The 27,778-nt window shown below is 41.7% G+C and overlaps 9 protein-coding genes across 10 annotated transcripts; 5 read left to right on the top strand and 4 right to left on the bottom strand.

Annotated features, from left to right (window-relative positions):
- Nucleotides 1-105: 105 nt before the first annotated feature.
- LOC135350632 (Krueppel-like factor 12) lies at nucleotides 106-10,699 on the bottom strand. 2 transcript variants are annotated; one of them, XM_064549488.1, is made up of 6 exons: nucleotides 10,490-10,699; nucleotides 9,053-9,162; nucleotides 8,723-9,001; nucleotides 8,171-8,574; nucleotides 2,200-2,259; nucleotides 107-621 (listed from the first exon to the last, which is right to left on the bottom strand). In XM_064549488.1, exons 1-6 carry the CDS (start codon nucleotides 10,563-10,565, stop codon nucleotides 201-203), a joined length of 1,350 nt encoding a protein of 449 aa, XP_064405558.1. In that variant the 5' UTR covers nucleotides 10,566-10,699; the 3' UTR covers nucleotides 107-200. The 2 variants fall into 2 exon arrangements, with proteins under 2 accessions (XP_064405559.1, XP_064405558.1); XM_064549489.1 differs by lacking the exon at nucleotides 2,200-2,259 and having other exon boundaries at nucleotides 106-621.
- Nucleotides 10,700-10,772: 73 nt separating this feature from the next.
- Nucleotides 10,773-12,692, top strand: LOC135350638 (AN1-type zinc finger protein 2A-like). Its single transcript, XM_064549495.1, has 11 exons — nucleotides 10,773-10,984; nucleotides 11,043-11,085; nucleotides 11,140-11,191; nucleotides 11,255-11,377; nucleotides 11,487-11,531; nucleotides 11,589-11,677; nucleotides 11,742-11,870; nucleotides 11,927-11,999; nucleotides 12,144-12,294; nucleotides 12,425-12,468; nucleotides 12,538-12,692. The coding sequence occupies exons 1-11, from the start codon at nucleotides 10,930-10,932 to the stop codon at nucleotides 12,580-12,582; spliced, it is 849 nt and encodes a 282-aa protein (XP_064405565.1). The 5' UTR covers nucleotides 10,773-10,929; the 3' UTR covers nucleotides 12,583-12,692.
- On the bottom strand, nucleotides 12,621-14,741 carry LOC135350642 (zinc finger matrin-type protein 2-like). Its single transcript, XM_064549498.1, has 8 exons — nucleotides 14,605-14,741; nucleotides 14,442-14,538; nucleotides 14,340-14,392; nucleotides 14,219-14,289; nucleotides 14,090-14,163; nucleotides 13,870-13,980; nucleotides 13,781-13,815; nucleotides 12,621-12,878 (listed from the first exon to the last, which is right to left on the bottom strand). The coding sequence occupies exons 1-8, from the start codon at nucleotides 14,626-14,628 to the stop codon at nucleotides 12,726-12,728; spliced, it is 618 nt and encodes a 205-aa protein (XP_064405568.1). The 5' UTR covers nucleotides 14,629-14,741; the 3' UTR covers nucleotides 12,621-12,725.
- A 37-nt stretch (nucleotides 14,742-14,778) lies between these two features.
- Nucleotides 14,779-17,939, top strand: LOC135350627 (protein FAM114A2-like). The gene is made up of 12 exons (XM_064549483.1): nucleotides 14,779-15,362; nucleotides 15,413-15,658; nucleotides 15,761-15,845; nucleotides 16,185-16,399; nucleotides 16,534-16,630; nucleotides 16,743-16,831; nucleotides 16,884-17,030; nucleotides 17,135-17,230; nucleotides 17,300-17,343; nucleotides 17,398-17,467; nucleotides 17,521-17,565; nucleotides 17,683-17,939. The coding sequence occupies exons 1-12, from the start codon at nucleotides 14,883-14,885 to the stop codon at nucleotides 17,803-17,805; spliced, it is 1,737 nt and encodes a 578-aa protein (XP_064405553.1). The 5' UTR covers nucleotides 14,779-14,882; the 3' UTR covers nucleotides 17,806-17,939.
- A 30-nt stretch (nucleotides 17,940-17,969) lies between these two features.
- LOC135350620 (probable serine/threonine-protein kinase mps1) lies at nucleotides 17,970-21,126 on the top strand. The gene is made up of 10 exons (XM_064549476.1): nucleotides 17,970-18,369; nucleotides 18,472-18,593; nucleotides 18,651-18,806; nucleotides 18,857-19,206; nucleotides 19,257-19,534; nucleotides 19,589-19,690; nucleotides 19,769-19,906; nucleotides 20,057-20,287; nucleotides 20,333-20,519; nucleotides 20,640-21,126. Exons 1-10 carry the CDS (start codon nucleotides 18,064-18,066, stop codon nucleotides 20,984-20,986), a joined length of 2,217 nt encoding a protein of 738 aa, XP_064405546.1. The 5' UTR covers nucleotides 17,970-18,063; the 3' UTR covers nucleotides 20,987-21,126.
- Nucleotides 21,104-21,879, bottom strand: LOC135350639 (protein THEM6-like). Its single transcript, XM_064549496.1, has one exon. The coding sequence runs from the start codon at nucleotides 21,820-21,822 to the stop codon at nucleotides 21,208-21,210; it is 615 nt and encodes a 204-aa protein (XP_064405566.1). The 5' UTR covers nucleotides 21,823-21,879; the 3' UTR covers nucleotides 21,104-21,207.
- An 83-nt stretch (nucleotides 21,880-21,962) lies between these two features.
- On the top strand, nucleotides 21,963-23,153 carry LOC135350643 (ras-related protein Rab-9A-like). The gene is made up of 2 exons (XM_064549499.1): nucleotides 21,963-22,126; nucleotides 22,352-23,153. The coding sequence occupies exon 2, from the start codon at nucleotides 22,385-22,387 to the stop codon at nucleotides 22,991-22,993; it is 609 nt and encodes a 202-aa protein (XP_064405569.1). The 5' UTR covers nucleotides 21,963-22,126; nucleotides 22,352-22,384; the 3' UTR covers nucleotides 22,994-23,153.
- Nucleotides 23,116-25,231, bottom strand: LOC135350644 (ubiquitin-like protein 3). The gene is made up of 6 exons (XM_064549500.1): nucleotides 25,121-25,231; nucleotides 24,917-25,012; nucleotides 24,567-24,675; nucleotides 24,195-24,293; nucleotides 23,972-24,049; nucleotides 23,116-23,324 (listed from the first exon to the last, which is right to left on the bottom strand). Exons 2-6 carry the CDS (start codon nucleotides 24,950-24,952, stop codon nucleotides 23,263-23,265), a joined length of 384 nt encoding a protein of 127 aa, XP_064405570.1. The 5' UTR covers nucleotides 24,953-25,012; nucleotides 25,121-25,231; the 3' UTR covers nucleotides 23,116-23,262.
- Nucleotides 25,232-25,259: 28 nt separating this feature from the next.
- LOC135350637 (uncharacterized WD repeat-containing protein all2124-like) lies at nucleotides 25,260-26,328 on the top strand. The gene has a single exon (XM_064549494.1). The coding sequence runs from the start codon at nucleotides 25,303-25,305 to the stop codon at nucleotides 26,257-26,259; it is 957 nt and encodes a 318-aa protein (XP_064405564.1). The 5' UTR covers nucleotides 25,260-25,302; the 3' UTR covers nucleotides 26,260-26,328.
- The last annotated feature ends 1,450 nt before the right edge of the window (nucleotides 26,329-27,778 follow it).

The raw sequence follows: 27,778 nt of genomic DNA, 5'->3' as shown, positions 1-27,778 counted from the left end.
CCTTGCCTGCACGGTCTCTAGTAACTATACCAGTAGACAGAGTTTGCAGGGTTAGTAAGAATGATATTTTGAACAGGATACATTGAAAATTTGTATACGAGAAGAGCATACATATTATATATGTATACAAAAAAAAGGTACAAAGAAATCTAGAAATAGACGACATTGACATCCAATATGAAAATACAAAACTAGATTCATCAAGCGTCCTTGTTTAGTGATACATTGTTCTCCATATCGGCAACATGACACGGCTGTATATCATCAACGGGCACTGCCCCTGAGGCAATGCTGAGTGTGCCTTTGGGAAAACTCTCTCCAGCCTGGTGCTTGAGAATGTGCAGGCCCAGGTGGTCAGAGCGTGAGAATGCTCTACTGCAGTCTCGACACTGGAACGGCCTCTCTCCAGTGTGCCTGCGATAGTGCCGAGTCAGCTCGTCCGATCGTCTAAACGCCCAATCACAGTCCTCCCATGGGCAGTTGAATGGTTTCTCGCCAGTGTGAATCCTCTTGTGGGCCTTGAGGTGAGAACTCTTGGTGTACATCTTCATACAGCCAGTGTGATTACAACAATACATTCGCTTTGTGACTTTCTCTCCACTCCTGCTCTCAGTCTGCACTCTACATGGGAGAGAACAGTTGCATGAGATAGGTTGCAGATGGGTAGATTACATTCAGAGGAGGTCCGACACGAGTACCTCGATCAGGCTAAAATTGAGTTAATTACATGCAATGACTTTAACGTTGAATTTTGCCTTAATCGAGGTACTCGTGTCGTACTTCCTCTGGCTTACATTCATGTGACCATAACAAGTACTAAGTAGGTGGCTTTTAGATACACCGGATGGAATGAATGGCTACATAAAGGTTGACAAAGTTCACTGTACATATTGTCTTATCATTGTGCAATTACACACTAGCTTTCAATAGAACTTGAGCAAGTAGGCACACAAAGACACCACAGGTCTGGTTGGCAGCTAAACATAGGCAATACCTGGCCAGCACTAAACATGGTAGTTGTGTGTATAAGGTGACAATAGCCACGCAATGTACTGCATAATTGGGGCTTGAAAAGAGGTCATGTACATGTAGTCACTTGAGACAGAACCACTAAGCTTGAGAATGTAGCGGAAGAAATTGAATTTTGTTTGAGAACAAGTCTTTGCCAAACCAAAGAGGGTCTGGTTGCCAGAGTAATGGAACTACCACTTCATTAGGGGAACCCAACGGAACAGATGTACATGGGAACAATATCATTTTGCGTCACTTTTGTCTTTTGTCTGGTGTATATTCCACTCACCACAGAATGCGTGTAATGCACACGATAAATTGAGCATGGCAACTTAATCACATATAAATTCAATACTGTAAAATACTTGCGGTCCAGACTAAGAATTTGGATCAGTTTCTCCAAGGAATTTAACATATGGGATTTAATAGGCATGAAATATCTTCATAATAAACCACACACAGGTACATAAACAAACACCTCAAGCCTATTCAGCACATGTGAGCGGATTTAGTCTAGAGGGGAATTTGGCAGAAATGATGCTAAAAATTATCTGGAGTGTGCAATAAGACATCCAGTGTATTCCCACAGTGCACAATAGACCATAGTTAGTTAGTAGGTTTGTGGTCACAAGTAGTGTCTAGTGGTGAGACAGACTGGACTGGTGTAACGCGGGACGACAACAAGAAGCTAATGTGTGGAATCAAACATTGGGAAACACTTGCGCTAGGATTAGATTAGAGGACCCAACGTAAACGAACTAAATTCAAAGTGTATACTAACAAAGACGACACAGGGTAATTACAGAACTATACCACAAAGCTACAGTTTGCAAGACTGTGTGTGTATCCCCTTCGCCATGTAAGGGAGAAGACAAAGGAGTGTAGACAAAATGGCACTGTGCTGAAAGTACCTGCAAACCCACTAATGTCATTACTGGCTGCCAAGAATTCAAGAAACCTTATAGAAGCAAGGTAAACAGTCCCAGAACTAAACTTTCCCTAGCAATTTAGCTTTTCAACAGTTACACGTAAATCAACTACGTAGGACGTACAGCTCACTATACATTCAGTATGGAATATAAACACAAACAATGATCATAACCGGACGTGATTGAGGGGACTACATTATTGCCCATAAAAAGTCAATAATTGGCACACCTAAAAACCAGTTATATAATTTATACGTACTGTTTTGTGATGATAAGCTCTCCACTACGTGTTCTTGCAGTCGTTGTACATGTAGACTGACTGTGTGTTAGCATGGTGTGTGCGTTGGGGGGAGGAGGTTAATTAATACATGTGCACTCACTAACAAGCCATGCAGCTACGATGCAACTGTTCCTACCACTTCAGTGGAACACCTTTTAGCGAAATGAGATGTGAAGATACTAATCTCCATTTTGTGGGCCACCCATTGCCACACTTCCACACTAGCTACCTCACAAGCTCTAACTTCCCAGGGCAGAGCAAAGGCCAGCCCAGTGACTGATCACACACTGCCACTACCAGTGGGCAGCCAACAGAGGACACTGCCTCAGGTCATATTCAGCAGCTGTAACCAATTGAGTGTGCCTATAGATACATGTGAGGTACAGAGGTGCTCATGCAGTATTTGATCACCATGGCGCTAAGTTTAAAGTTGGAATAACGATACAAAATGAAGAGTATCTTTAGACTAAATGTCGTATAGGCCAAAAGAATACACAAAAAATCAGTGGAGCACATACACCAAACGATTGAATAGAGCAAAGAGCAACACATAAGTGAATGCAGATTTAATATTTAAACAGTGTCTTACTAAGAGTGCACTTCCTTAACTCTATAGGTAACAAATTGAATTTACTTCAAAGCATACGTCAATCATGAACATGCACATAGCAGAACAAGAAACCTGACATATGGAAAATAATAGCAACACAATACCACTGTGTTAGCAAACTAGCGATTCCTGACACGGGTCAGTGAATCTGTACAAACTCCACTCGTAGCTAATGCACGTTTGGCAGCTAGCCATCTTATATTTGAGCACTGACCAGACTAACCTCTACAAGGCAAGGAGACTAATCTTCTCTTTATTGAAGGTGCATGCATGATTATAAGATGCCTGAGAATTGTTTATTTTAGATATAAACACTTCAGGACATTTACAAAGCACATGCTCTTAGTTCCGGCAGTAAAAATTTATCTTTCAATATTTGGGGTTTTGCCCTGAGGCTAACACTTCGTATACACTCTATGCAAGGGGGGGGGTCTAAAGTACAATTCCTTATATGAGGGAACAAATGGTAACTAACGATAATTATAATAGGAACACTTTAGCTACCACTAATATATACATACAATAAGAAGGCTTGCCAGAAAGTGTAGAGCATGTGGTTAGAATTGGCAGGCTGTAGTACACGTAGGTGCACTCTCAATGAGTCTTGGTTAACAAGTGTGCAAGGTCCATGTTCCTAATCACCCATGTGGTTTCAAGCTACATCCCACAACAACAGATTCACTCATTCAAATGAATGTTCTGATATCCGATAATGATCACCCCAGCCTATTCAGAGGCCAACAATAGAGCCTGAATAGACCTATACAAAAGTGCAAAACACAAATATTTTGCACTTGCATTTAGTGCTAAAATTATTATTTCACAACAGACAGGCAATTAAATTTGCAGCAATAGTTTCCAACACATCAAAGGGCATTATCTCTATTGCTAGAGTGCAACACCTTGATAGTAAAGTACAGTGGCTCCAAAAATTGGCAAAATTGCAGTAATTGCTTGTGAGTTAAATGGGGAACTATGAAGTTTAGACTAGAGTAGTGACAACTTGCTGACGAAAGGTGATTACGTCTCATTCCGTTCACATAGCTATAACATACACGTAACATGTGCACTCGTATGATTGACATCACTTACGGAAGCGAAGGTAACCGACGGCAACCGATATAATCCATCCATTTAACCAGTGTACTTGATTGGATTAAGACACCACACTTGCAATGCTTGCCAAGTAATTGATTGAATCATGACGACAATATTATTCATAAATAATTGTTATTAATGTTACGTGTGCACAACTCATTTAAAATACCAAGTGTGATTTGTACAGGTCATTAATCCAAGCTCAGCGAGCCAAATCAACCTTTTAAGAAACAAATTACGTGCATCACAGTCCAATTACGTGCTAGCGTGCAATGAATACACGTTATTGAGTATATATAATTATAGCAAGATCACAAATTAATGTACGCTAGTACTTGAAAAGTATACACTGAGCCTATACTAGCTGATGCCTATACACTAGCTGATGCAAGCTTAACAGCCATGTTGTGAGCTTCAGAAACACTCAGGGAAGTACCAAAAAAGATCCCTCGCAATGCAAGGCATGCATTTAGGCACCCACTAATTCAGGCCAGACGGGCTTTGCTTGGGCTCTGTTGAAGCTTCCCCTGAGGGCTTCCAGCATTGTCAGGTCTCTGTTGAGAGTCCCTAGCTTGTAGGACGGGGGAGGCATAATGCACCGTTGTCTGTATCATAATAGCATAATAATTATAATGTGCAATAATCAGCACAGGGTAACCATAGTCCCTCCCAAGCAAGTGCTGCAAAGGTAGGCTATTATATGCCAACTTAGTGAAGAGACCATTTAAATTATTTTCTTAGCGGTCATATTTCAAGAACGCTCTAGTGTGCAATAATTATATGCAAAACGAACATCTAAAGTTTTTTAGCGGTCATAATTATTTCAAGAATGCTCGTTCAATTATATAGAAGGAACGGTTCATGCAGATAGAAGCAAACATGACATAACTAAATGTAATTGTCTATGATGCAGACAAGCCACAACAGATCACATATCGTAGGAAGCAAATCGTTACATAGGCAGTAAGGTCAACGGAAATATTGAGGGCACCCAGAAACCAGAGCAATAAACCAAAGACCCCACAACAGACAAACATCACCCATGGTAACACGGTTGACTCCCCCAGTCCCAGTGGGAAACAACCAGCTCCACATCCCATAAGGTGGGTAGCCACTTCCTCTCTGAGCAGCTGTATAGCCTAGGGCAAACAGGCAGTCATCCTTTTAGGAAGGCAGCAAACTAATGGAATTAGTGATTATGATCGATTATAGGAAGGCACTGGGGGACTAGCATGTCCAGTTTGAATAGCCTGTATTAGCATGCATGGCTACTATTTGTAAGTGTAACCAGGCTCCATAGATTTTTGTTTCACGAACAGAGAAGCCACTATTAATAGTGTGCTAGCTACCACAGCGAATTAAAAAACATAACATTTCTTAACAAAAGATATTTATTTAAATCTATTTTTAAGGCTACTGTTGTCCGTCAGCTAAACTAATAATACGTATAATGTGCTCAATTTTGTCATTCAATACCGTACAATCACGTCTTCACAAGGGCTTAATACAGTCAGCAGAGGTCAACTACTTCACTATTTGCCAACAACTAAACTATGTTTACATCGAGGATCGTTTGGTATGAGCAGAAACAGTGGCTTCTCAATCAAGGCTCCCTGAGGTAGGCAAGGGAGACTCATATCGGTATCCAGTAAATTAATTACAGCCGCTGCCAAGCAATAGGTGCTGATGAAGCAATGAGAGTAAACAAATGACACACAACAATTAACAACATCAAGTTAACGTGCAACTATAGCTATTAATATAATGTATGCATACGTGTTTATATAGTTAGAGGGATTAAAATTTTTTAATGTCTAAATATGCCAAATCAAATTTCCATGGGGAGACATTGCTACGAATTCCATAGAACTACCGAACTAACAGATTTCAGGAAGACTATACGAAATAGTTAGAGGAGACCAGCTGCCAAAAGTTACGAAAGTTCCCCAAAACAAATTCACACCATTCATCAAGTTCAAACTCTAAGTACATTGTACGTGCACTAACCATACCTAGCACCACGTACATATACCGTCCGTAATACTAGAATATATTGCGAGTGAAAAACGTTTGCGAATGAGCCAAATCAGCAGAAAATTTGACCCTTTACGATCTAACTATTGCGTTCTGGCAAGGATCGTGTGTATTTACTAGTAGGTTTTGCGCATATGTTTGATGCTCGCAAAACATTCTAGTAATACGGTTGCTACGTGCCCACAGATAAAGATCAACAGGCTAGAGTCTGTGGTTGCTCATCCGTGGTTTACATTTGAATTTCAAACTCTTTCAACCCTCAACTATATAAAGAGGGAAACCATCTGCTGTAAACCACAAACATTTGAACGTTGGTTGTTTACACATTTCACAAAAGGAGAGTGTGGTACTAGAGGGGGCGGACAGACCATGAATGATTAATTACCACGGTAACAGAGACCACAATGGATTGCTGTCTGGGCCTGTCCACCCACATTATAGGAGAAAAGGAAACATGTTTGTGGTTTTAATAGGCATATGGCTTTATCCTTCTTATGGAAGCTATCATGTTCCAGGGAAATTAAAGCACGCTGGAAGAGCTAGACATTATGCAGAGCTATGTAAGTAACAGTGTATATGGAATGCAACCAGAAGGAACACATTAAGGGTCTAGACTCAATAACAAAGAGTTGATAATTGGGTTAATACGTACAGTATGGAAGGTACTAGGGTGGATTGGGACTAATGCGGTGGGTGGTATGGGGATTAATTCAGCCATTAACGGAGTTTTGTTTTTCCTCTTTTTGGTCATTATTTACTATGCTAACTTGTGATAGTCAAGTGTACACTGGCCCACTCAACCATGATAGCTTAACTGCCAATAGGGGCCCTATTAGGACTGAGCAAAAACTCTGCCAGAAAATAATAACAAATGACTTACTCTCAAACATGAAAAGACTTGCAAACTTTGCCAGCATTTGTCACACATACAGACGGAAACTTAGGAGTCATCTGATCTAAGTAGAGCATGCAGGAGGAAGGTATTTGGTGATCTAAGCAGCTTAGGTTCCAGGAATTTAAACCCTCTATAGGATAAAACACATTGCACCACTGCCACTATCTTTTCATCAGTGTCAGCCAATATCCCTACACATGTAATGGAAACATAATTACTCAAAGAACAACCATAATTATTATATAGAACACATCCAGCTCTATAATTAATTATGGTGACAATCCGTCTAGGTCAGCAAACTTTGAGAGGCCAACAAAAGAAAATATACTTTCGGTAGCTCCTAGAGAGCACGGTGTATGCTTAGGTCCTGTAGGATCAGGGATCTAGGACAGACCGAATTACAAGACATATTGCAACATTGTTAAAGTGTAGCTATTAAATGAGGCATCAGGGTTAACCGACATTAGGCACTTGCACTGTATTTAATTTTCATAGTATTTGTTAAGATCAGATTTCAACCAAGCACTAAAATGCCATTAATAAGATATTAAGGCCTCGGGGCTTCTAGAATGACCAGGCTAACCGATTCCCTTCGTAGGTAAACAGGAAGCGGTCTAATATTACCAGAATCAAGTATATAGTGCATTCCAATTGAAATATATAATAAGAGTACGCAACTAATACGCATAATTATACAAAGGAGCCTTTCACTGAGAATGGTAACCCAAGAGAGTGAGTGTTGAGTGTTTTGGAGAACAGCCAAATTGCACAGTGTGAAACGTGACTAGGACATTGTGCATGAGGCATTGTGTCTAAAGGTTCTCAACAGATACCCAATACTTAAACAGTGCTTATATAGTTACACTATACAAGCACTATTCATAGAGTAAGCAAAGACAGTATATATAATTATAAGCATCAATTACCGTTACTATGGCAGCATATATGACGTACATAAATGCATAGCAGGAACGTTGTTCTCGCTCATAAGATTCAAGGTGTGACCGCTCAAATATGTTAAGTGCTTTTACAAGATGGGTAGGTTGCATAATAACCATGCATTCAACATGTGCATGCAGAGAGAGCCTAATGCAAGCTATCCAGAATGAATAGACAATCTGGGAATAAAAGGTTGGAGGACGTGGGATTGTATTACAGGATTTGCCTAATTACCTTTTAATTAAATCCAAGGGGGGGATTGTAACTCTATACCGAAAGAAAAAATAACTTCAGTAGGAGTGTTAAGAGCTGCACAGTCACGTACAGTCACGTACAGTAGATGTGCCTGGTGTGATATGTATTTATTTACTTACATGGAGTTGGTCAGCAATGAGCGAAGTTGTGGTTGGACTAGCAGAATTTTCCGGGACATCTCCGCCATCTTGTCACCCTCATCACTGTTCACACTGTTCACACTCTTTCTGGGGGTGGGGGCAGATGTTGTGCGTGATCGTTTCTGGGGTTGTGGTTGGGCGAGCATACTTTGCGGAGACGTCTCTGCCACCTTAACACCCTCATCACTCTCTTGAGGGGTGGGATCGGATGAGTATGATTGTTTCTGGAGCTGTGGATGGACCAGCACAATGTGTGGGGATGTCCCTGCCTCCTCCCCACCCTCATCACTCCTTACACTCTCTCGAGTGAATGAGTGCGGTTCCCGTCCGCTGAGAATAGCCATAGTAGCCAGAGCACTGCTGGTGAGGTCAACCCTTCCATTCTGTGTGTGAGGTTGGCAGAGAGTTGATGTTTTACTACACACAAGCAAACACGATGTATACCAACACACAGAGACATACGTAAACATCGGCTTGCGTCAGGTATCACAAAACCATTGTTTACTATATAAAGACCACAAAAACACACACCACAGGGAAGGAGGCGGCTCCACTAGCAGCTGTGAACATAGGCAGACTCAGAGAGATGGGAGCCATGCTAACAGGAGCATCGCTGGAAGATCTGGGGAGTAGAGTGTACACAGGGACATAGCCTCCAGGTTGCAAGACAAGGGACGGGACGGGAGCTGGGGTAGTGGGTGGGGCTTCTTTAGGGGGCGTGTTCCCATTAATAATCCCACTATTATAGGTTAAGGTTGGGAAAGTACTCTCCTTTGGTCGATTCCCATTAACTTTATCGAGTGTGGGGATCTGGATGGTTGGGTAAAGATCATTATAGTAGCTACTAGCAAACGCTCTTACCCTAGTGACTTTTATTGGCTTGCGAAGATTCCTCCTTGGTTTGTTTACTACTATCACCTTCTCAGGGGGGCCTCCATTTTGTTTTTTGGTAGGTAAGAGGTCTTCCACAGCTGCAAGGAGAGAAGTTTGTTACTAAATTTAGAACCGGATGAATATAAAAAGAAGTAACTGCCTCAGGGCTTTGTGGTGAGAGGGTGGGGATACATGCAATGCACTTATGTCTGAATATGGAACAGACGTTTGGCAGGGGCACCACAAATAGGAAGCATGATGGGCTATCCATAAATTTGGTCAGTGGTCAGATGAACCTTTACCACAACTATCCACCCTGATTGACATAATTACAGACACTATATACTACTGTCTACGTGATCAATGCCCTTTCATTAATTAGAAAAAGAACCATGCTCTTAGCCCTATACATTATCTAATTACACAGTATCACTTAATAAAGTTGGATGACCGAGATCCCAATGGGTGTCATGATAACATTCAGAGTTACGAAAAGGGTCAGAATATTCAAGAATATTCATACCCTGCAGTTCCACCCATCGTGAATACAGACCCATCAAGCATGCACCACAAATCAAGCATGCATGCATGGAGACCAGCTCCACCCATATCATGCATGCCCCAGTCACTTCCATAGCATTAGCTTACTGAAATCCATCTTGTTTACCTAGCCTCGAATCCAGGCCGATTAAAATACGTATTTTAATCGGCCTGAATTAGAGGATAGTTTTAACCAATCTCAATCTAACACATACCCACAACAATTATTTATGTCTCATTATTAACAATAAGAACGCTTTGAAGCAAAAAGTTTGGCGACTTCACCGTGTAAAGTAGTACTTGCAATCATTTTGGAACATTATAGTGCAGTAAGAAGTTGAGGGAAGTTGAGGGCGTTAGAAACAAGACTTAGAAGTTAATTAATTTGCACGCAATACTACAACATTTGCATTTTACAAGCCCTAGCCGACAAGCTCTGAGGATTTGAAATGGAATAATTATGGTTTAGATTGTTAATAACTGATTGTTTTTCAGACAAAAGGCCTGGAGCTATGTAGCTATGTATGTAGTTATGTATGTTTGGGTGGAGCTGAGCTGCCACGGAGCCAGACAATACTAGTGCTGAGAATGTTTTGATAGTAAGCTACCATGCATGAGCAAAAGCAATCTAATAAAGCCTCTCTGCAAAAGTTAGAGGTTAAGCTTATGCCTATGGGGTACAGTGCAAGCAGAGTTAATTATAGACTGGGGGGAGGGGTCACACCAGCCACACCCTAGTTAGTTGCATGCAACTCCACCCAAATATTAAATTTTATCTTTTGTCCTATTTTTTATGCATCTATTAGCTTTTATAAGTAAGATCACTCAGTAGCTAATGCATACATGCATACTTGTGCATGGGGTCAAACATGCCATCTTCTTCACCTTCATCTTCTACAATTTCAGAGGAAGATTGCTTCAGAATAAGTAGCTCTCTCTGTGATTCACTCTTAGCCTCCATTAGAGTTCACAAGGTCCTTAGGTAGCAGGCAGACCGTACAGTGACTGTGTATGTAGCTCAAGATCGCGTACATAGGGCTAGGGCCAGCTAGGGAGGCCCCAATCGAGTTCAGTAAGGTCACTTTGGCTCACATGAGATTTATTACTAAAGACCACGCCTCTCTACCTGCCCCTACAGGTAAAGAGGCGTGGTCTCCAGTCTAAAGAAATCCTAATGCAAGACCACCATTGAGAAATGCTGACTGGAAAGAAAGGTCTAGATTGTGTTCTACTGAGCTGACTGGTCTACACTCATCACAGCATATATATTCAAGGAAATATTTAGTAGTTGGAAAAACAATTTGAAACGTCAAACAGTAGTCAGAATGGAGTTGCCTGAGGTTGGAAGTCACTGTACAGTATCATCGTGTAATCGTTTAGGTAAGATCCTGTGTGTGTGTTTAGAGCCACTAAGTACATGTATATCCACCCTCTTCAGATTTCCTTCCATTTGAATGTGATGCATGTCACAAGATATTCTGGTGAGTTTTTCATTTAAAATAGCATAATTATTAAATTAACGTTTCTTTGTACAGCAAAGACCACCAGACGTACAATGAACACAACTGTACCGAAGGTCTTGATAAGGTACAAAATTATTCCCCTATATATTCAATATTCTTAAAAGTGACATGATTCTATTCCCTCTAGAATGTGGTTGTCCCCACGTGTCCTCTGTGCAATCAGCCCGTCCCTGTGGCGAGGGGGGATGACCCTAACATTAAGGTCAATCAACACATACAGCAAGAATGTAGAAGTGATAAAGCCAATAAGGTAAGCGTGGCTAGTGCGTATTGTAGCTAGATGTGTGTGTGTGTGTGTGTGTGTGTGTGTGTGTGTGTGTGTGATGATGGTGTGACTTCCATTTGTTGTGTGTTCACAGCTTTACACAAACAAGTGCTCCTTTCCTGGCTGCAAGAAGAAAGAAGTGAGTGCCTATATCAAGTGCTGATTGTCAGCATCTCAATTATATCTCTTCCTACAGCTTGTTCCAGTGACCTGCAATAATTGTCGACAAAATTTCTGTTTGAAACATCGATTAGAGACAAATCACAATTGCCAAGGCCCTCAACGGTACGTGGTACTACCCTCGCAACTCTAAGTAGTAGCATTTTATTACCTACTATACACTATCTAGGAGTAGGGGTAGACCTGCTTCAAACAAAGCCAACCCCTCACGATCATCTGGAGCTGTCAGGTCCAAACCCTCAGCTTCTCGTAACCCGCAATCCACCTCACTATCACAAATCGGAGCCGACCTGCACAAGTAAAGTGTCCATAATGTGTATGTGTGTACTTGTTATGAATTGCTTTAAATTGCAGAGAGAGACTTCAAAGGCAACAACAACAACAGAGGCAGCAGCAACCACATTCATCACAATCTAATAGCCACCTCGTAAGTTTCTTGTATGTTCTTTGAATGCACAATACGTTATATACTCGTATAATGCTTCATACACACACATACATGTACATGTGCATACATACATAAACAGCTTTGTGGATCAATTTCATCTCTTATGCTTTCCTTCCTCTCCAGAGTGAAGATGAGGCTTTGAGACGAGCCATAGCTGCCTCTATGAGTGACCAGCCATCCTCAAGCTCTGCAGGTCCTTCACCACGCCCCCCTCAGGAGCACACCACTCAGCCCAACACTGACGAAGATGAAGCTCTAGCAAGAGCTATTGCAGGTATAATTATATACAATACAATATGCATGCTCACTAATGAACCAATGTATGATTGTGTGCCTTAATTAATTGCCTATAATTAATAATTATTCTCATAATAATTGTTACCAATAGCTACCTCCTTCTGCAGCCTCCCTCAATGAACAGCCCCAACCGAAGCCGAAAAGCAAGCCAGTAAGTTTCACACAGCATGTGGCTAAATGTTCCTGTACATGTATTATGTTTTCTCTACTCTATATGCAGCCCCAGCCCCCTCAAAGACAAGACTCCAACTGTCTAATATCTTAGATAGCACAATGTGTGTTCATCTATTTTCGTCAAAACTGTGCTTTTATTTCAATTATTTGTTGTGTGTATAATACATGCATTCATTCAATGTAGATTGCAATTGACAATAACCGTTTAACTGAGAGACACATGCATGATTATAGTTATACAGCTTTTTTCTTCGCCCCAAAGCCTGAGAAGCCCATCATAGCTGACAGTTCAGGGTCCAATTCAGCTGTATCTTCATCCTCCTCTCCTCTGTCCTTTCTCTTGCGTTCTCGTTTCTTCTCTTTACGATACTCTTTGTACTTCTCCTCCTGTGTGTGTGTGTGTGTGTGTGTGTAGGGGGTGGGGTAGGTGAGCAGGTGTGCGTGAAGAGGGTGGGTGTAACTTTGGGCAAAGGGTGTTGAGTAAATTGAAGTGGAGGGTATGTGCAGAGATACAAAAGAAAGGGGATTGGAAACGACCGCCCACGCCCTATGTAAAAGGACTGACATCCGGTGAAGCACTCCGTGTAATTATTGCGCTCGCAAATAATTACATGGAAAAGTTTTGTATCCCTGGTTTCTAGCTCTCCTATCCACTAGAGATCACTCAGGGCCTGGGAGATACTTGAGAGAAGTAAGCTTATACCACTGACAAGCTCTAAGTCCGTTGTCTTTACTCTGTTTCCAATTTTTTTGAGTTTAGCTTGAATTACTCCATGTCAACTTTTCTCTGTCCCTCCTGTGAAGTCAAAACAGCAAAGGACATTGCTTGACTTGGTTATTATGTATCTAAGTGCTACATAGAATGGCTTCATGCTATAAATAAGCTGTACTGTTCATAAACGTTTGCAGTATAGTCCTTCAAACTGCTTTAGTATACTTTTAGACACGCCACGGGCCTGTCCCTCCTACGACTTCATAGTAAAGGCTATTTCTTCTTGCATAGCATTTATTTGTCTAGTAATAGTGGCTGCATGGCTTAGTCGACTTTTTAGAGCTAAATTCTCTTTACTTTTTAGAAAAATCAACATTAAAAATGATCAATTTCACTGTTTCTATGTACAGCACATTGTAGAGCAGTCAAGACTGGTAATGAGCATGCTGACTATAAATATAATCCTTTGTAGTTTTAGCCACGCCCTATAACACGGAATGCTTCACGCAAAAATTTCGTAAAAATTTCGTTTCCAATCCCCTTTCTTTTGTATCTCTGGTATGTGTAAAATACTTACATCTTCTTTCACTTCTTTCAATCTCTCCTCAAAATCTAAGAGGACAAGCACTCACAAATGAGAGAGAAGGATATCCTACCTAAACTCACCGTATTTTTTCTTTTCTTCTTCTTTCTTTTTCTTGTTGAACTCGAACCTTTTTCTGACCTGATCCACTGTGCTCTTCTCCACCTTCATAGACATACCCATGTTCCGCTGGTCTGTAAAAAAAAAAGACAACATACTTAATGAGTAACATTTTTCACTATCTATAAGTACAAAGGTACACACAGAATAACATTGTCGGACCAAAACTTAATTAAAGCTCACGTTTTTTGCCATTAATATGATCGAGGAAGTTGATTGAATCCTTGACTACACAATCGCACACGTTACAAAAGTACCTATAGTGGGTGGGGTGGATTAAGAGGGGAGTAGTAAGAAGTGAAGGGAACTTACCCTCCAGTCTGTGCCTGAGGTGTGTTCTTAGTGATGACAATGGAGCGGCCCAGTCTAGAATCAAGATCAACCTGGGATGGTAATAAATAAGTATATGGATATTTGATGTATAATTAATTACTCTATAGTCTCTGGCCTTCAACATCTCTCGTTTGACAGGCGCCGACGGATTCTCTGTATAAATGGAACGTAATGTGCATGGATGGTCTGCATGGCAACGTACTTCCTTCTCGATCAGTATCAGCTCTATCTCGTGCTAATTTCTCATATTTCCTTGAGTCCCATGTCCTCCTAAAGCTGTCGCCACCACCAAGGTCAAGCTGCAGGACAGAGGAGAACCTAGTATTAAACAGTATTGCTGTAGTCACAAAGTCTACCACACTCACATCATCTTGAGAAGAGCCTGCCATGGATCCTTGTCCCCTTGTGTATAGAAGATACTGTACTGAGTAAATCCTCTCTGCTAAGTTTTAGATGGGCGTGGCCTATTTTATCACGCCCATCTAGGCAGATTGACCTTTGAGCTTTGCTGGAAACCACTCCTATTTTAAAAAAAGGGAGTGGTTTCCAGTCTAATTAGTGCACATCCATCTAGTGCATGCCACTGTAGACTAGTAAGCTAGCTAGCTGTGATTGCTTGGGACCTTCTGAATATCAGTACCAGATGTCTGACAGTGAGAATGAGAGTGATTTTGCCAGTGCTGAGTCTGACCAGGAAAATGAAGAGAAGCAAATGATCACCAAAGACTCTGGCAATCCCGATCCCCAAAAAGAAAGCACACAACAACCGACACCAGACAATACTCTAGCCAATGAAACACATGAACAGTCACCAGAACAACCATCGACACCGGTGACGACAAACGATCAGCACGATACCACACAAGACACTAATGTGCCAATCTCAGAAGAAGCTAGCGCTGCTCCAAGCAAAGAAGTTCCCCCTAAAGTCGAGACAACAGAGCTGACTGTTGAAACGACTGTTGAAACAGGACCTGATGACAAAGAGGCATCTCCTGAGACCAAGTCGCCTGTAGATGCCCCTAAGGAGTCTGGTGGAGGGTGGGGGTGGGGTGGCTGGAGTAATAGCCTCTGGTCATCTGTCTCCACAGTCACAGAGTCTGCTCATGCTCTCGGGAGTAAAGTATGTGGACTACTGTGGTGTCTTAGTGTTGATTTAGATTTCTTGCTCAGGTGACCTCAGTGATAGCCAGTGTGGAGGAAGGTTTGGGTCTTCCCTCTCCAACAAATTTGGCTAAATCTGATGATGCAGATGAAGAAACAGAACTAGCTGTTGTGGAGCCAGTTGAAATGAAGCCTGTGTTGGAGGAGCCCCATCACGTTCCTGAACACAACCCTCAAGAACAAAATGAAGCAGTGTCGTCTGACCCTACTTATGGTGGATTCTTGTCTGGTCTAGCCTCTGCGGTTCAGTCTACGGTGAGTGTGTCCTATGATTATTGTGTCCTTTGAGCTCTATGAGTTGGATATTAGTCAAAACACGTGGGCAGTTGTTGTAACTATTGCCATTATTCCCTCCAGGGCAAGGGCCTGGTGTCAGGTGGGCTGGATGCTCTAGAAACATTGGGCAAGAAAACAATGGATGTTCTCTCCGAGGGAGATCCAGGTATGTAACAATAAATAAATACCTATACTATTAAAGTTGATTAACTTTAGTCCAATAGCGTTAATTTTATGATTTTCTGAAAGCTTAGGAAGAGGCCTTTCAGATAAGGTGTTAAAATCAAAGGTATAATTATGGCCCATTGGAGAATACCATCTGAAAGAGCTCCTTCTAAGCTTTCAGAAAATCACGTTAATGGATCAAGTTATGGCTTACTGTTCACTTTGGGCTTGGAATAAGAATTTCTACATGTAGCTTAAGTTACATGTATGTAATTATGTAATTATCGGCATTCACACATCTTTCACAGGCACTGTTACCCTAACCAGTTCTTCTCCACAGGCTTACAGACTAAGCGTGCCTTACTGACTGGTCCAAGCTCTCCCACTCTCTCTCAGCTGCTTGAGGAGGCCAAGAACACACCACCACCATCGACTGATGGTAGGGGCGAGGGCGGAGGTGAGGCTCCTCTCACCTACTCACGACTATTTGATGAGTACCATGGCGTGGTGCACCTGGAGGCTCTGGAGCTCCTTTCAAAAGAGTGTGCTGCAAAGGTACATACATTTGAGTACTGTGTTCTCTGCAAAATTGCAAGTTTTAAATAGTGTAATGCCCAATATTTCATCAATGATTTGTGAGTTAATCACACTAAGATTAAGCTATAGCTTATGCAATGTATTTTTCTCAGGTGATGGGTCCAAGTGTGGCCGACGAGGACATGGACAGACTGAGAGAGAAGATGGAGGAACTGGAGACACACTTCCAAGTGGAGGAGGAGCAGGAAGGTGAGGCTCAACCATTAGTAGATGCCAGCTACATTGTAGTGTGTAAAGATAACTCCCAGCTGAGATACAATTGTTTGGTATTGTTGATAACTTTAGCCATTACTCCCTCCAGCCCTAGACGATGATAGCAGTAAGCTAGCCGAGGTCCTGGAGCTGTTTTCCAACTCAAGGTTTCCTCTGAAAGTGGACAAACTTGTTAAAGTGAGCACTAACGTTATCTATTGTTAGTATCACCTCTTGCATAATGTCTCAGGTGAGCAATGCCTGGAGGTACAAGGTGGAGCAGACCACACCAACATCACAGGATGTCAAACCCACACACAAAGACGGTGATCAACCAGAAGTAGAAGAGAAGCCTGAAGTAGAAGAGAAGCCAAATGATCTGAAGCCAGTTTTCCAGGTAAGCTATTGTAATGCAAGCTATAGCCTCGTCTCCACTTCTTCTGAGTGGTGCCTGTGAAGGAGGCTATGCAAGCTATAGCTATTGTACACTATTCTCCTCAGACACTGTATGCCAATGGCTTGCGTAGTCTGGCTGAGCTCACTTCAAGTTCCATTGAGCTCTTCAGGAAGATTTCAGAACTCACCTTACTGCCTGATGTGAGTGTATAATTATGCTGACAGTGCGGTGTGATATGTATGTTGTGTGATTGTATGTTGTTACTGTAGGGAGATAAAGGTGACCCAATAACACAAGCAAAGAAGTTGAACAGGTGAGTACATGTAATGTGATCTAGTAATCATCCTAGCCGACATTTTTCCCATAGACTGACTGTTTTGGTATCATCTGAGCTTGACTGTCTAGCGTCTGTTCACTCAGAAGCCATTGCACAACTGGTAAGTGTACTGTTAGAATAATATTGTGTGCAATAATGGTTGTTTTGTTGCAGGACATGCCAGATACCAACTCCAGTGTAACCAGCTTGTACCTTGAGGTATGTGGTGCTAATAGTGGGGAAGTCCCTGGGAAAGTCCCCATACATATGTATTCCATTTGTGGTACAGTTTTCTTTGCTGTATTATTATAAACGTAAACTCCTTCTTTGCTGCAGGCCTCTAACAGCAGTACCTATGTGCAAGATGCATTTCAACTGCTACTACCTGTTCTCAAACTCATTCAAATTCAACAGCTTTCATCAGAAGTGCCCCAGCCTAACGTTCTTTCAAGAACCTAGCTAACATGACTCAGACACTATTCACTCTATTCAGTGTTAGTGATGTGTGTGCACATCATGGATTGATTGCAAATTGCAACTAGATCTACCATGTATCTGATTCTCCATAATATAAATCATTTTTCTGTTACATGTATTCTGAAACTGAAAACACTTTTGTCTAAACTTGAAGTGGGAGTGGCATACTGGAATTACGGAGACCAGCCATCCATCGTTGTGTATATACGTGTGTTTATAGCAGCTACTAGCTAGCTAGCTATGGCTGGACTAACTTTTCTGGATTTGATGCTTGCTGATGCGCTGGCTGGAGGGCTAGCTAGAGAGCAAGCTAGAAGAGAGAGGCCTCCTCCAGACAATGTGTTTGTGATTCCCAAAGAGCTCCGTGCATGGAACCAAATCAAAGAAGCCTGTCGCAAAGAGAACATGGTGTTTCTGATGGACATAACTGATGGAACTAGTGAGAATTGCAAGAGAGTGGATGGTGTGTTTTTTGACATGGCAAGAGAGTTTGATGGGCTGCCATTCTTCTTGGTCAAAGTGGGTCCATTTGGGACCTTTGATCAGGTATAAAGTTAATATAATAATAAAATATAGATCTAGCTAGCTGAACTACATAATCTGCTTAGCTAGACAGCTCGATCTAATTCAGTTTGCATGCACACACAGCTACGTCAAGATCTGGGAGGGATACAATACACTCCGACCATTCTGATAGGATTCTACGGCGGAGAGAATCTGAAACGGGTCAAGTACGAGGGTGAAGGAGAGATCCGAATTGGACTCAATACGTAAGAATTTTCATGGGCAAATACAGTATTTTCACTGTTGCTTGTTTTTTCTTCCAGTGGTCGCCTAAAGGCCCAAGTCAAGGAGTTTATGGAGATGCGAGGCAAACTTAAGCTAGTGGAGCATGTGGCTGAGGGTCTAGCGGAGCAAGTCAGCAAGGATATGTCTCAGAGAGAGCAGAAAATCAGAATGGAATACGAGCATAAGATGAAGAGGTTAGTAAATCAGAGTACCTACCATATGATGTGTGGTGTGTATGTTGCAGAGAGTTGGCAGAGAGGGAGGAGAAAGTTCTTAAAGAGGCTGAGGATAAGAAACGACTGGAAGAAGAGGAGCAGAAGAAGCGACACGAGAAAATCAAAAAGAGTGCTGAGATTCGTCGTGAGTCACGCCCCCAGCATCTTGAGGAGCTGTTGAAGATGGACCTGGACACTGCCTCCATTAAAGATATGAAAGCCATCATGATCAAGATGGGAATTTCCCCTCATGACTGCTTTGAGAAGACCGACCTCAAGAAGAAGCTTTTGGAAAGCGTGCCAGAACTGAGAATAGCCACAGAGAGGAAGGGGTCCATTTCTTCCAGAGGCAGTGTGTCCAGCATGGGCAGTGCATCAGGTAAAATAATGACTAGTTATTATTCATATAATTATACCACCCTCCCTCAGGCCTCAATAACTTGGACAGTCCTCTCACTCAATCCATGGATGACCTCAACTCCAAGCTAACCAAAGAAAAGCAGGCTAACGTATCATTGCGACAGGATATGTCCTCTCTGCAGCAGCAAGTCGATGAGCTGAAGCGGCAGTTAGATAGGAAAGAGGTGGAGCTTGGCAGAAAGGACACAGAGCTTTCTAGGAAGGATACGGAATTAAGCTCTCTGAAGCAGAAAGTTATCAACTCGCCACAAGCCTCAAGCAATGGTCGTCCACGTCCGGAGCCTAAGGTAAGATGGGTTGCCGGCAGTACATAGAATTATGATGATAATTAATTGTTGTAGCCTCGTACGAGATCGACAGATAATGGCCGAGTTAAGGAACTGGAGACCCAGCTTCTTGAGACGAGGATGCTGTACACCACCAGCATTGAAGACTACAATGTGGTTAGTTCATACACAATGTTTACAATGCGTGGTTTTGCACACAGTACGGCACTTACAACACTGTAAACGTTTTTGCAGCTTCGAGTGATTCATGATGCTAAGGAGGAGGGGATGGTACTAAGTGTTACGTGTGAGAGACCAAATATTCCCACAAAGGGCAGAGTGTATGCTATGAAGGTGCTCACAAACTACTTCCAGACACAGACTCAAACACAGGTACTGCAATGTTAATGTGGGATTTGCAACTCGATCCCTTGCATAGCTCATGAACTGTTTGCTTTTCTCTTGATGTGTATGTATGTGTATGTGTATATGCTGTTTTGGGATTCTATTTTTGAGAAATAGTCTGTGTACTTTGTACTTTAGGTCCGGACCCAGTTTCAGACTGAGTACCAAGTTCTCTGTCAGCTTCCCTCTCACGAGAACATCATTCACATGTGGGCTTTTTTCTTTGATCGTGCCAACCCTGACGTCATCCCTCAGTTCCGAGCTGTTGGTAGGAATGCTCGTACAATGTCTCTCTTCCTACTAATGGACCAACACTCCATGAGTATGAACGAACAAGTGTCCACACTGGTGGACAACAGAGGACCTACTGTAAGTCTGTAGTTTATCGAGTAATCATAATTGGTGTACTTACAGCCCAACGCTGTGGTCAGGTGGTTCAAACAATTATTGGAGGCTCTAAAGTTTCTAGAGCAAAATTGTATTGTCCATCGCGACCTCAAGTTGGACAACCTACTGCTCAGTTCAGATGGGAACCTGGTGGTCAGTGATTTTGGAAAGGCTATTCTGCTAGACGAAAGCTTCACTATTCCATACACACACGGTAAGGTTAATACCCACTACCAGGAGTTTGAACTCCTACCACTACCAATACTACATGACTGTACATGTATGTAATTCACTAGTAATGATTGCTGTCCCATCCTCCCTCCCCGGCCCCCAGGTGCTGAGGTTGGTGGCAATAATGCTCATCTCTGTCCGGAAGTATTGAACGCCAAGCCTGGTCCAAGAAAGACCATCAAGTACAGCAAGCAACCTGTCTGGGCCGCTGGAGTGCTAGCATATGAGCTAGCCGGTCATCCCAACCCATTTGAGAAGGGCACTATTGACCAGAGGGGATACAGCATTGATCAGTTGCCTCCTCTGAACGACACCTACTGCAAGCACACTCGATACTGTCAGCCTCTCCCCCAAGCCTTTAGTGCCCTGGTGCAGGGCATGCTGCAGCCTGAGGCCAGTGAAAGACCCTCCCTCTCTGACTGCCTCTTCAGACTTAAGAACGTTAACTAAAGTGTACGTGTAGAAGGGTATTTATTTTGTATACCCAAGCTATAACAGTTTTTGTAGTTTTGTTTGTATTTTTTCTACTGCGTATCTGTGTGTGTATTTGTTATCGATTTGAGTCTATTGATGTGAATTATTATCATTAATTTTTGCCAATTTATATGCATATTTAATTAGAAGGCTAAAATCAAATCAATAAATATGGCAAATGAATGTCAGTTAAGTATTTATCTGGTTCTCTCTTTTTTCAATCCCTCGCTAGACTCGGCAATACTATTCATCCAACATTTGACCTCTGGAGGGAGTGGTGGGCTCAGAAAACTTTCTCCTACGATATTCTCCATGACAACGTCCATATTCACTCCTTCACCTCGAACTACCATCTTGACTAGAGCGATTGCGTAGATAAATTTGTCACTATCTCCAACAAATCTTTGCTCCAAATAAAATCCATCGTTCTTCCAGCATAAGATCTTGGTCTCAATGGTGAACCGTTGCCAAAGCAACAAAGACCTTCGATATCGTATACTGATTGCACTCAAGGCAAGTCGTCCCTTTAGTCTAGATAAGATCGTACGGACATCTTTATCAGAAAAAAACTTTATTCTTCCGAAATCCATCTCTCTCAAATACTTGGAGTTGTTCATGTGCCACCACATATCGATGTCAGATGGAAGGACCATTCCATTGGCTCGACTCACAGAAAGTATCTCATCTTTTGAGGATCTTTTCCTTTGTTTCGAAAGAAGTTCAACACCAAACTTGATCCCTCTCACAAAGTACCAGACGTCCACAAATGCAAAGAGAGCAATTAACAGGCAGGAAAGAACAAAAAAGAACATCCTTGCTTGTGAAGTTGGGTTTATCTGAGTTTCCAGTAGTTGGGCGTGGCTTGACCGTCCCTGACAGGGGTCGAGCCACGCCCAACAAAGTTTCCAGCATAAAAGATGGGTGGGGCTAGTAAGTCTAACTTGGGAAATCCCCTTGGTCATCTCTCAATCATCACGTGTCTTTTGTCCATGAATAAAGTGTCTTCCAAGTCATGGTGGATATCTATGGTTTGAAGTCACACAAGATGGTTTGCAAGCTCCACTAAGCGTCTAAGATCGTCTTCTATCGCCTCTTATTTCTTCACAGTATATTTTAGTAAGTTAATGGCTCTGTCACGTGCAATTAAGTACTCTAACAATAATAATAAATGTCTACATCTGTAGCTGTACTGTAGTATGGTATTGCTTTAGCTGGTCAAGCATAACTTGTACTTGCTACCACTTTTAACCAAAATGCCTGGCATATTTGCATGTACGGTACATTTTTGTATATATTATGACAAGTCACAAGGTGTTCAGTGTTGATTCCACCCTCTTTCAGGTTCCTCCATTGTGATACACCCACACTCAAGCTATGTCCAAGCCTTCCTTTCTGAAAGTTGTCCTATTAGGTGATGGTGGTGTCGGCAAGTCCTCTCTCATTCAACGATTCGTGAGCAACAAGTTTGACCCTTCTCTCTTCCACACAATCGGGGTGGAGTTCCTCAACAAAGACTTGGAAGTTGACGGGGAACGATTCACACTGCAAATCTGGGACACAGCAGGACAGGAGCGATTCAAAAGTCTACGGACACCTTTCTACCGTGGGACCGATTGCTGCTTACTCACATTCGCTATCGATGATGCTCAGAGCTTTCAAAATATTGCAATATGGCGGAAAGAATTCCTCTACTATGCAGATGTCAAGGATCCCGACAGCTTCCCATTCGTGGTGCTAGGCAACAAGTGTGACTTGGTGAGTGAGAGGAAAGTGAACAGTGACGAAGCAAGTGCGTGGTGTAACCAGAACGGTAAACTACCGTACTTTGAGACCAGTGCTAAAGATTCTGTAAATGTGGAGAAGGCGTTTGCGTCTGCCATTCGTCGAGTGTCTTCATTAAACCAAGGCGGTTCAGGCAAGAGACAGGACTATGCTGTAGATCTGAACAAGCCTTCTTCGTCTAGTAAGGGTTGTTGTGTGTGAGTCTTTGTTTCTGTGATCCATAGTGTATTTTTATTAGAGTTACTGATTTGTTGTGCATACATTTTTGTCTTCACCATAATAATTTATTATTGTGTGTTTGTGCATGCGTCATAACCATAACATGATGTCAATAAATGATTTATTATTATTATATAATTTCTGCAACAGAAAGTGAGTGAAAAGGTCGGACAAATGTGCAAGCAAAATAAATAAAATGATAAATGATAAATGTATGTTAGTAGTGTTGATTAAAATGAAATAATAACAGTTCACAATATGACACAGCATCGGCTTTCAGGTAGTCCGGGAGCTTTCGACTGTGAGGACACACCTGCATGTAAAGAGAAGACTCTTAATAACGACAACATCCCCATTCACATATATAGTGTATAATTATACAGTACAAGTAATGGACGATTTCAGGTTGGTTGATTGCTAGTTAAAAGTTGAAGTGCAGTCAACCACGACCACGCACTCTGTGTGTTTCCTGTACTACCATATATCGGGTTTCGAATGTGACGTTCTTTTGATTGCGAATTACGAATTTTCGCATATTAATCGCAATCGGAAGAACACAATAATATATTATTAGTGAGCATGCACAATCATGCAATTTCCCATATTTGTATGCAATTCACAAAGGCAATCAAGCTTGTACAGTGTCATTTGCTTATAACCTCGCATTTTAAACCCGATATACAGTAATGCAATTAGTGGTAATGGTTGACTGCACTTTAAACTTAATGTTTTGCGAGCATCGAACTTACGCGAATTTTGCGAGCGTTGATCACTTTGAAGAAATAAAACACCTAAACTAGTACTGGTAATACACGATCCTTGCCAGAACACAATAATTATTTAGATTGCAAAAAGGGTAAATTTTTTATTTGCAAAGGTTTTTCACCCGCAAAATACTCTAGTCAACCAACCTGTACTACAGTATTATGATTAGAGGATCTGATAAGCATAAACTACTACCTGACGAGGAATTTTCTGGTATTGTCTCTCTAATCACCATATGTAGCACGGTTGTCTTGCCAGCTGGAATGGACGACGCTGTGTGTATGTGGGAGGGGGAAGGGAGTGAAGTGGACTCATAATTATAAAGTCATTACATGTAGAAGCATGACTTCATTTTTTTACACACACACCAGATGCTGTGGACATAATATGATATCTATGGGCTATATAGATAACTCACAAGACAGTGTGACTGTTGGTCCTAGAAATCGTCCTCGGTAGATGAACCTCAGCATTTGTGAGTTGTCTGGCTTCAACACAGAGCTCTTCTTATCCCATTCTGAACACAAACACGGAGAGAGAGAGTATTACAGTTAGTCAAGCAACAAACAAGCAAACGCACACAACATTGATCAATATTACATTCCAAGCACTGTACATACATGTACATTAACACATGCACAGACCATAGTTATGTGTTCACTTAGTTAGTCTACACAGATAAAATCTCTCGTGAATTTCACTAAAACACTATGAGTATTGCACGACAACAATCATCGACACAGAAAAAGGCTAACACCTTAATAGAGTGCTAATTATGAAAAAATCATACCTGCAGGCCAGTGCTCGTAAATGTGTTGAGAGATCTCCCTACTGCTGGCTGAGGGTAGGAAGAGGAAGTTGTGGGAACAACCATCCACCAACAATATCTTGAGGTCTACCTGTGACAAGGAAATGAGCCACATCAAATAAGTTGAATGCTTGCTTTAGAATGTGGACAGCTTGTATATAATGTGTATGCAGTTATTAGTACAACAGTGTACACAGTTAGTACCGTAAACAAGGGAAGTTCATTAGTTGTGAATGTCCTAAAAAGGAAACTACTTTAGACGAGTCATGGGTTAGAGAATCCACCACAAACCAAATACTTGACACCACATTGCATAGCAATTAAAGACTCACCTGGTCGTTTGGTAGCCGTTCCAGTAGCTCTGGCATTGTCTGCTTAATACGATGAATTTTAATACCACAGCACTTCAGTCTTGTTTAATAGTAAACCTGTAAAGTGGTGCACAGAGTAGCTAATAGATATTTACCTAAACATAGGCCTACTCTTATTAATATAATTATGAAGAGCTTCCTCATCAACATATATAAACTCCTCACCTTGATCTTAGATCCTCTATAAATCAGCAAACCAGTGCAGTAACATGAGTTCGAGTAGTGACATAACACGACAATATAATGAATTTCCTTTAGAGGTGTTGCATGTAGGAGTGGTTGCTTGAGTTATGATGTCATGCTGACACTTGCATAAGAGGGTGGGTGGGGCTCGTTGCTTGCAAAAGATGGGAGGCAAACAGTCATCAACAACTGGAGTGGCATCCAAGAGCAACTTTAAGGGTGCGCTGACAGCCAACCTTGACAAACATAGAGACACTGTTCTCTACTGCTCATTTAGTCCAGATGGAAAGCTACTGGCCACCTGCTCTGCTGATAAAACAATAGTAATCTGGGACACTAAGACTTTCAAGATGAAGCAACAACTAAAAGATGGGCATAGCGACGAGATCACAGCTGTTAGTTTTTCATCAGACTCCTATCTACTCCTCTCTTCAGGCAGAGACTGCAGAGTGATACTTTGGGATCCAAAATCTGGCCAAATGTTGCAAAAGGCTCGCCGGCATCAAGGAGGGATACTGCATTGCTCTTTTGCACCCGATGACCACTTGATGTTTTCAACCGCCTCAATCGATAAGACAGCAGCTGTGTGGCAGATAAAAGGCCCCAAAATGGAGAAGAAAGAACTTGTGGGCCATAAAGGAATCGTTTTTCAAGCGTGCTTTTCTCCAGATTTAGTCACGTTGGCAACCTGTTCAGAAGATAAGAGCATCATTATTTGGAATCGAAGGACTTGCAAACGACTCTGCAAATTGAGAGACAAATACAGCCGTATTTTGACTTGTCAGTTCTCGCCTGATGGGACTATGATTGCTGCTTTGGTTGACGGTGAGAGGGTTCGCATATGGAATACAGTGCACAGAGCGATAGTAAACGTGTTGGAGGGTCATCACATCCAGCCAATTCTAGCCTGTGCTTTTAGTCCGGATGGAGAGACAATTGCCACAGCTTCAGGAGACAAGACGTTTGCACTATGGGATTCTCTGACTGCACACACACCACCAGAGTTCCATTCAAAGGCCCATGAGGGCTGGGTTCAAGCTGTGACATTCTCTCCCGATGGTCGATTCTTAGTCACTGGCTCAACAGACAATACAGCAAATGTATGGATTATGCACCCATAGAATGTGTTTTATTTTTGATTCTATAAATGTCATTCTTTTGTAAAAATGATTATGAAAATAATTCACTGTGCCACATAGAAAAAACTGTTTTCTGCATTTTCTGCATGCATAAAACCAAGTTCTTTTTTCGGTTTTTAACTGTGTGTGCATGGGGCCGAACGAACTTTTTCGAGAACGAACAAAGGTAAGTCACTTTCCTCTAACTACTCTTAGTCTCTGTACAGTTAAAAAACTGACATCAGCATCTACTCATGGTATATCAGTTTATGTTAGTAGAGTAATAAAAAAGCATTGCAGAGCCAAGAAGGGGGTGGGGCTCGCCTGCCTGCACTCATCGTCTGATGCGCATGCGTAGATCTGCTTTTGACCACGGTGGAGAAAGAAAGACACCAAGGGACTTGTTAGGGGAATCCAATGGAGTCTTCTCACCACAAAGCCAACCCAAGCTAAGCAACTGGTAAGTTGTTTGTTATGTATATATTTAGCATGTTACAGCAACTTTTTGCTCTATAATATTGTATGTGGACTGTTAATTAATCTTTTGGTACATTGCATTCTGCATGCAATGGGACACATTGTTGCTGTTGCATTTCTTCATAACTCAACCCAAATGACAACAAATCAGAGGTTGAAGATCACAGACCGCTCGCTGCACGAAGCTATGATGACTGTAAACGGCGACATCGTTAAAAGCACTCGCTAAAGTGAGGGACATTTTACTGTAGTACTATAATTCTCCTGACTCTACATAATGTCATTTTATGTGAAGTTCACACTAGTATGTAACAGTTTTCTGACTACTATATCCTAGGCCTTAACTCTGCATGTGCATGGATCTCTAATCCAGTCACCCAAACCACAGACTGCACGAAGTAGGTATGTCTTATAAATTATGTCTGTGGATTTCCTAGTAGTAAGTTTGTGACTCCCCATTAGCTCCTCGCATGATAATTATTGTATACACTACGGTGGCCCTGAAGGTCACTCAGCAGTTGTGTTCTCAACTTGGTGTTCATACACACTGTATTCTTGTGCTTAGAGTAGTCCACTTTCACCTTTAGTTTCTTCCCACTTATAATTATAGACTCCACGGAAGACCAAGCATAAAACAGCAGCTTTGGTGGAGGGGCTCTTTCACAAGTTCTCCATGCAGTGGCTGCATGAGCTGCACAAACGGTACAGTCAAGTATAATTACTGCCCTTTGCATGTATTCAATATTATAGAGGGCATGCAGTATATTATTTTCAGCAGTAAGCAATTAGTACCAAAACAAGAGGTTAATTAAGAGGTGTGATCCTATATACATGTATATTTATCAGAGACAGTTGGTCTACTGATTTGTTCACTATAAATTATAGACATTATGGTCACCCTTTTTAAAATATTTTACGTGATACATGGGATCTGCACTATATAAACAGAATTGTTCAAACAGAATAACACAACTTTTTAGTTAGTATTTGGATCTCTTTTAGTCAGTAATACCCATTTATTACAGTATTCCTTGCATCTGTTTTG

The sequence above is a fragment of the Halichondria panicea genome, chromosome 16 (assembly GCF_963675165.1).
Source record: "Halichondria panicea chromosome 16, odHalPani1.1, whole genome shotgun sequence".
Lineage (NCBI taxonomy): Eukaryota > Metazoa > Porifera > Demospongiae > Suberitida > Halichondriidae > Halichondria > Halichondria panicea.
The sequence above is the reverse complement of the archived record's forward strand: the minus strand, read 5'-3'. Positions and strand labels throughout refer to the sequence as shown.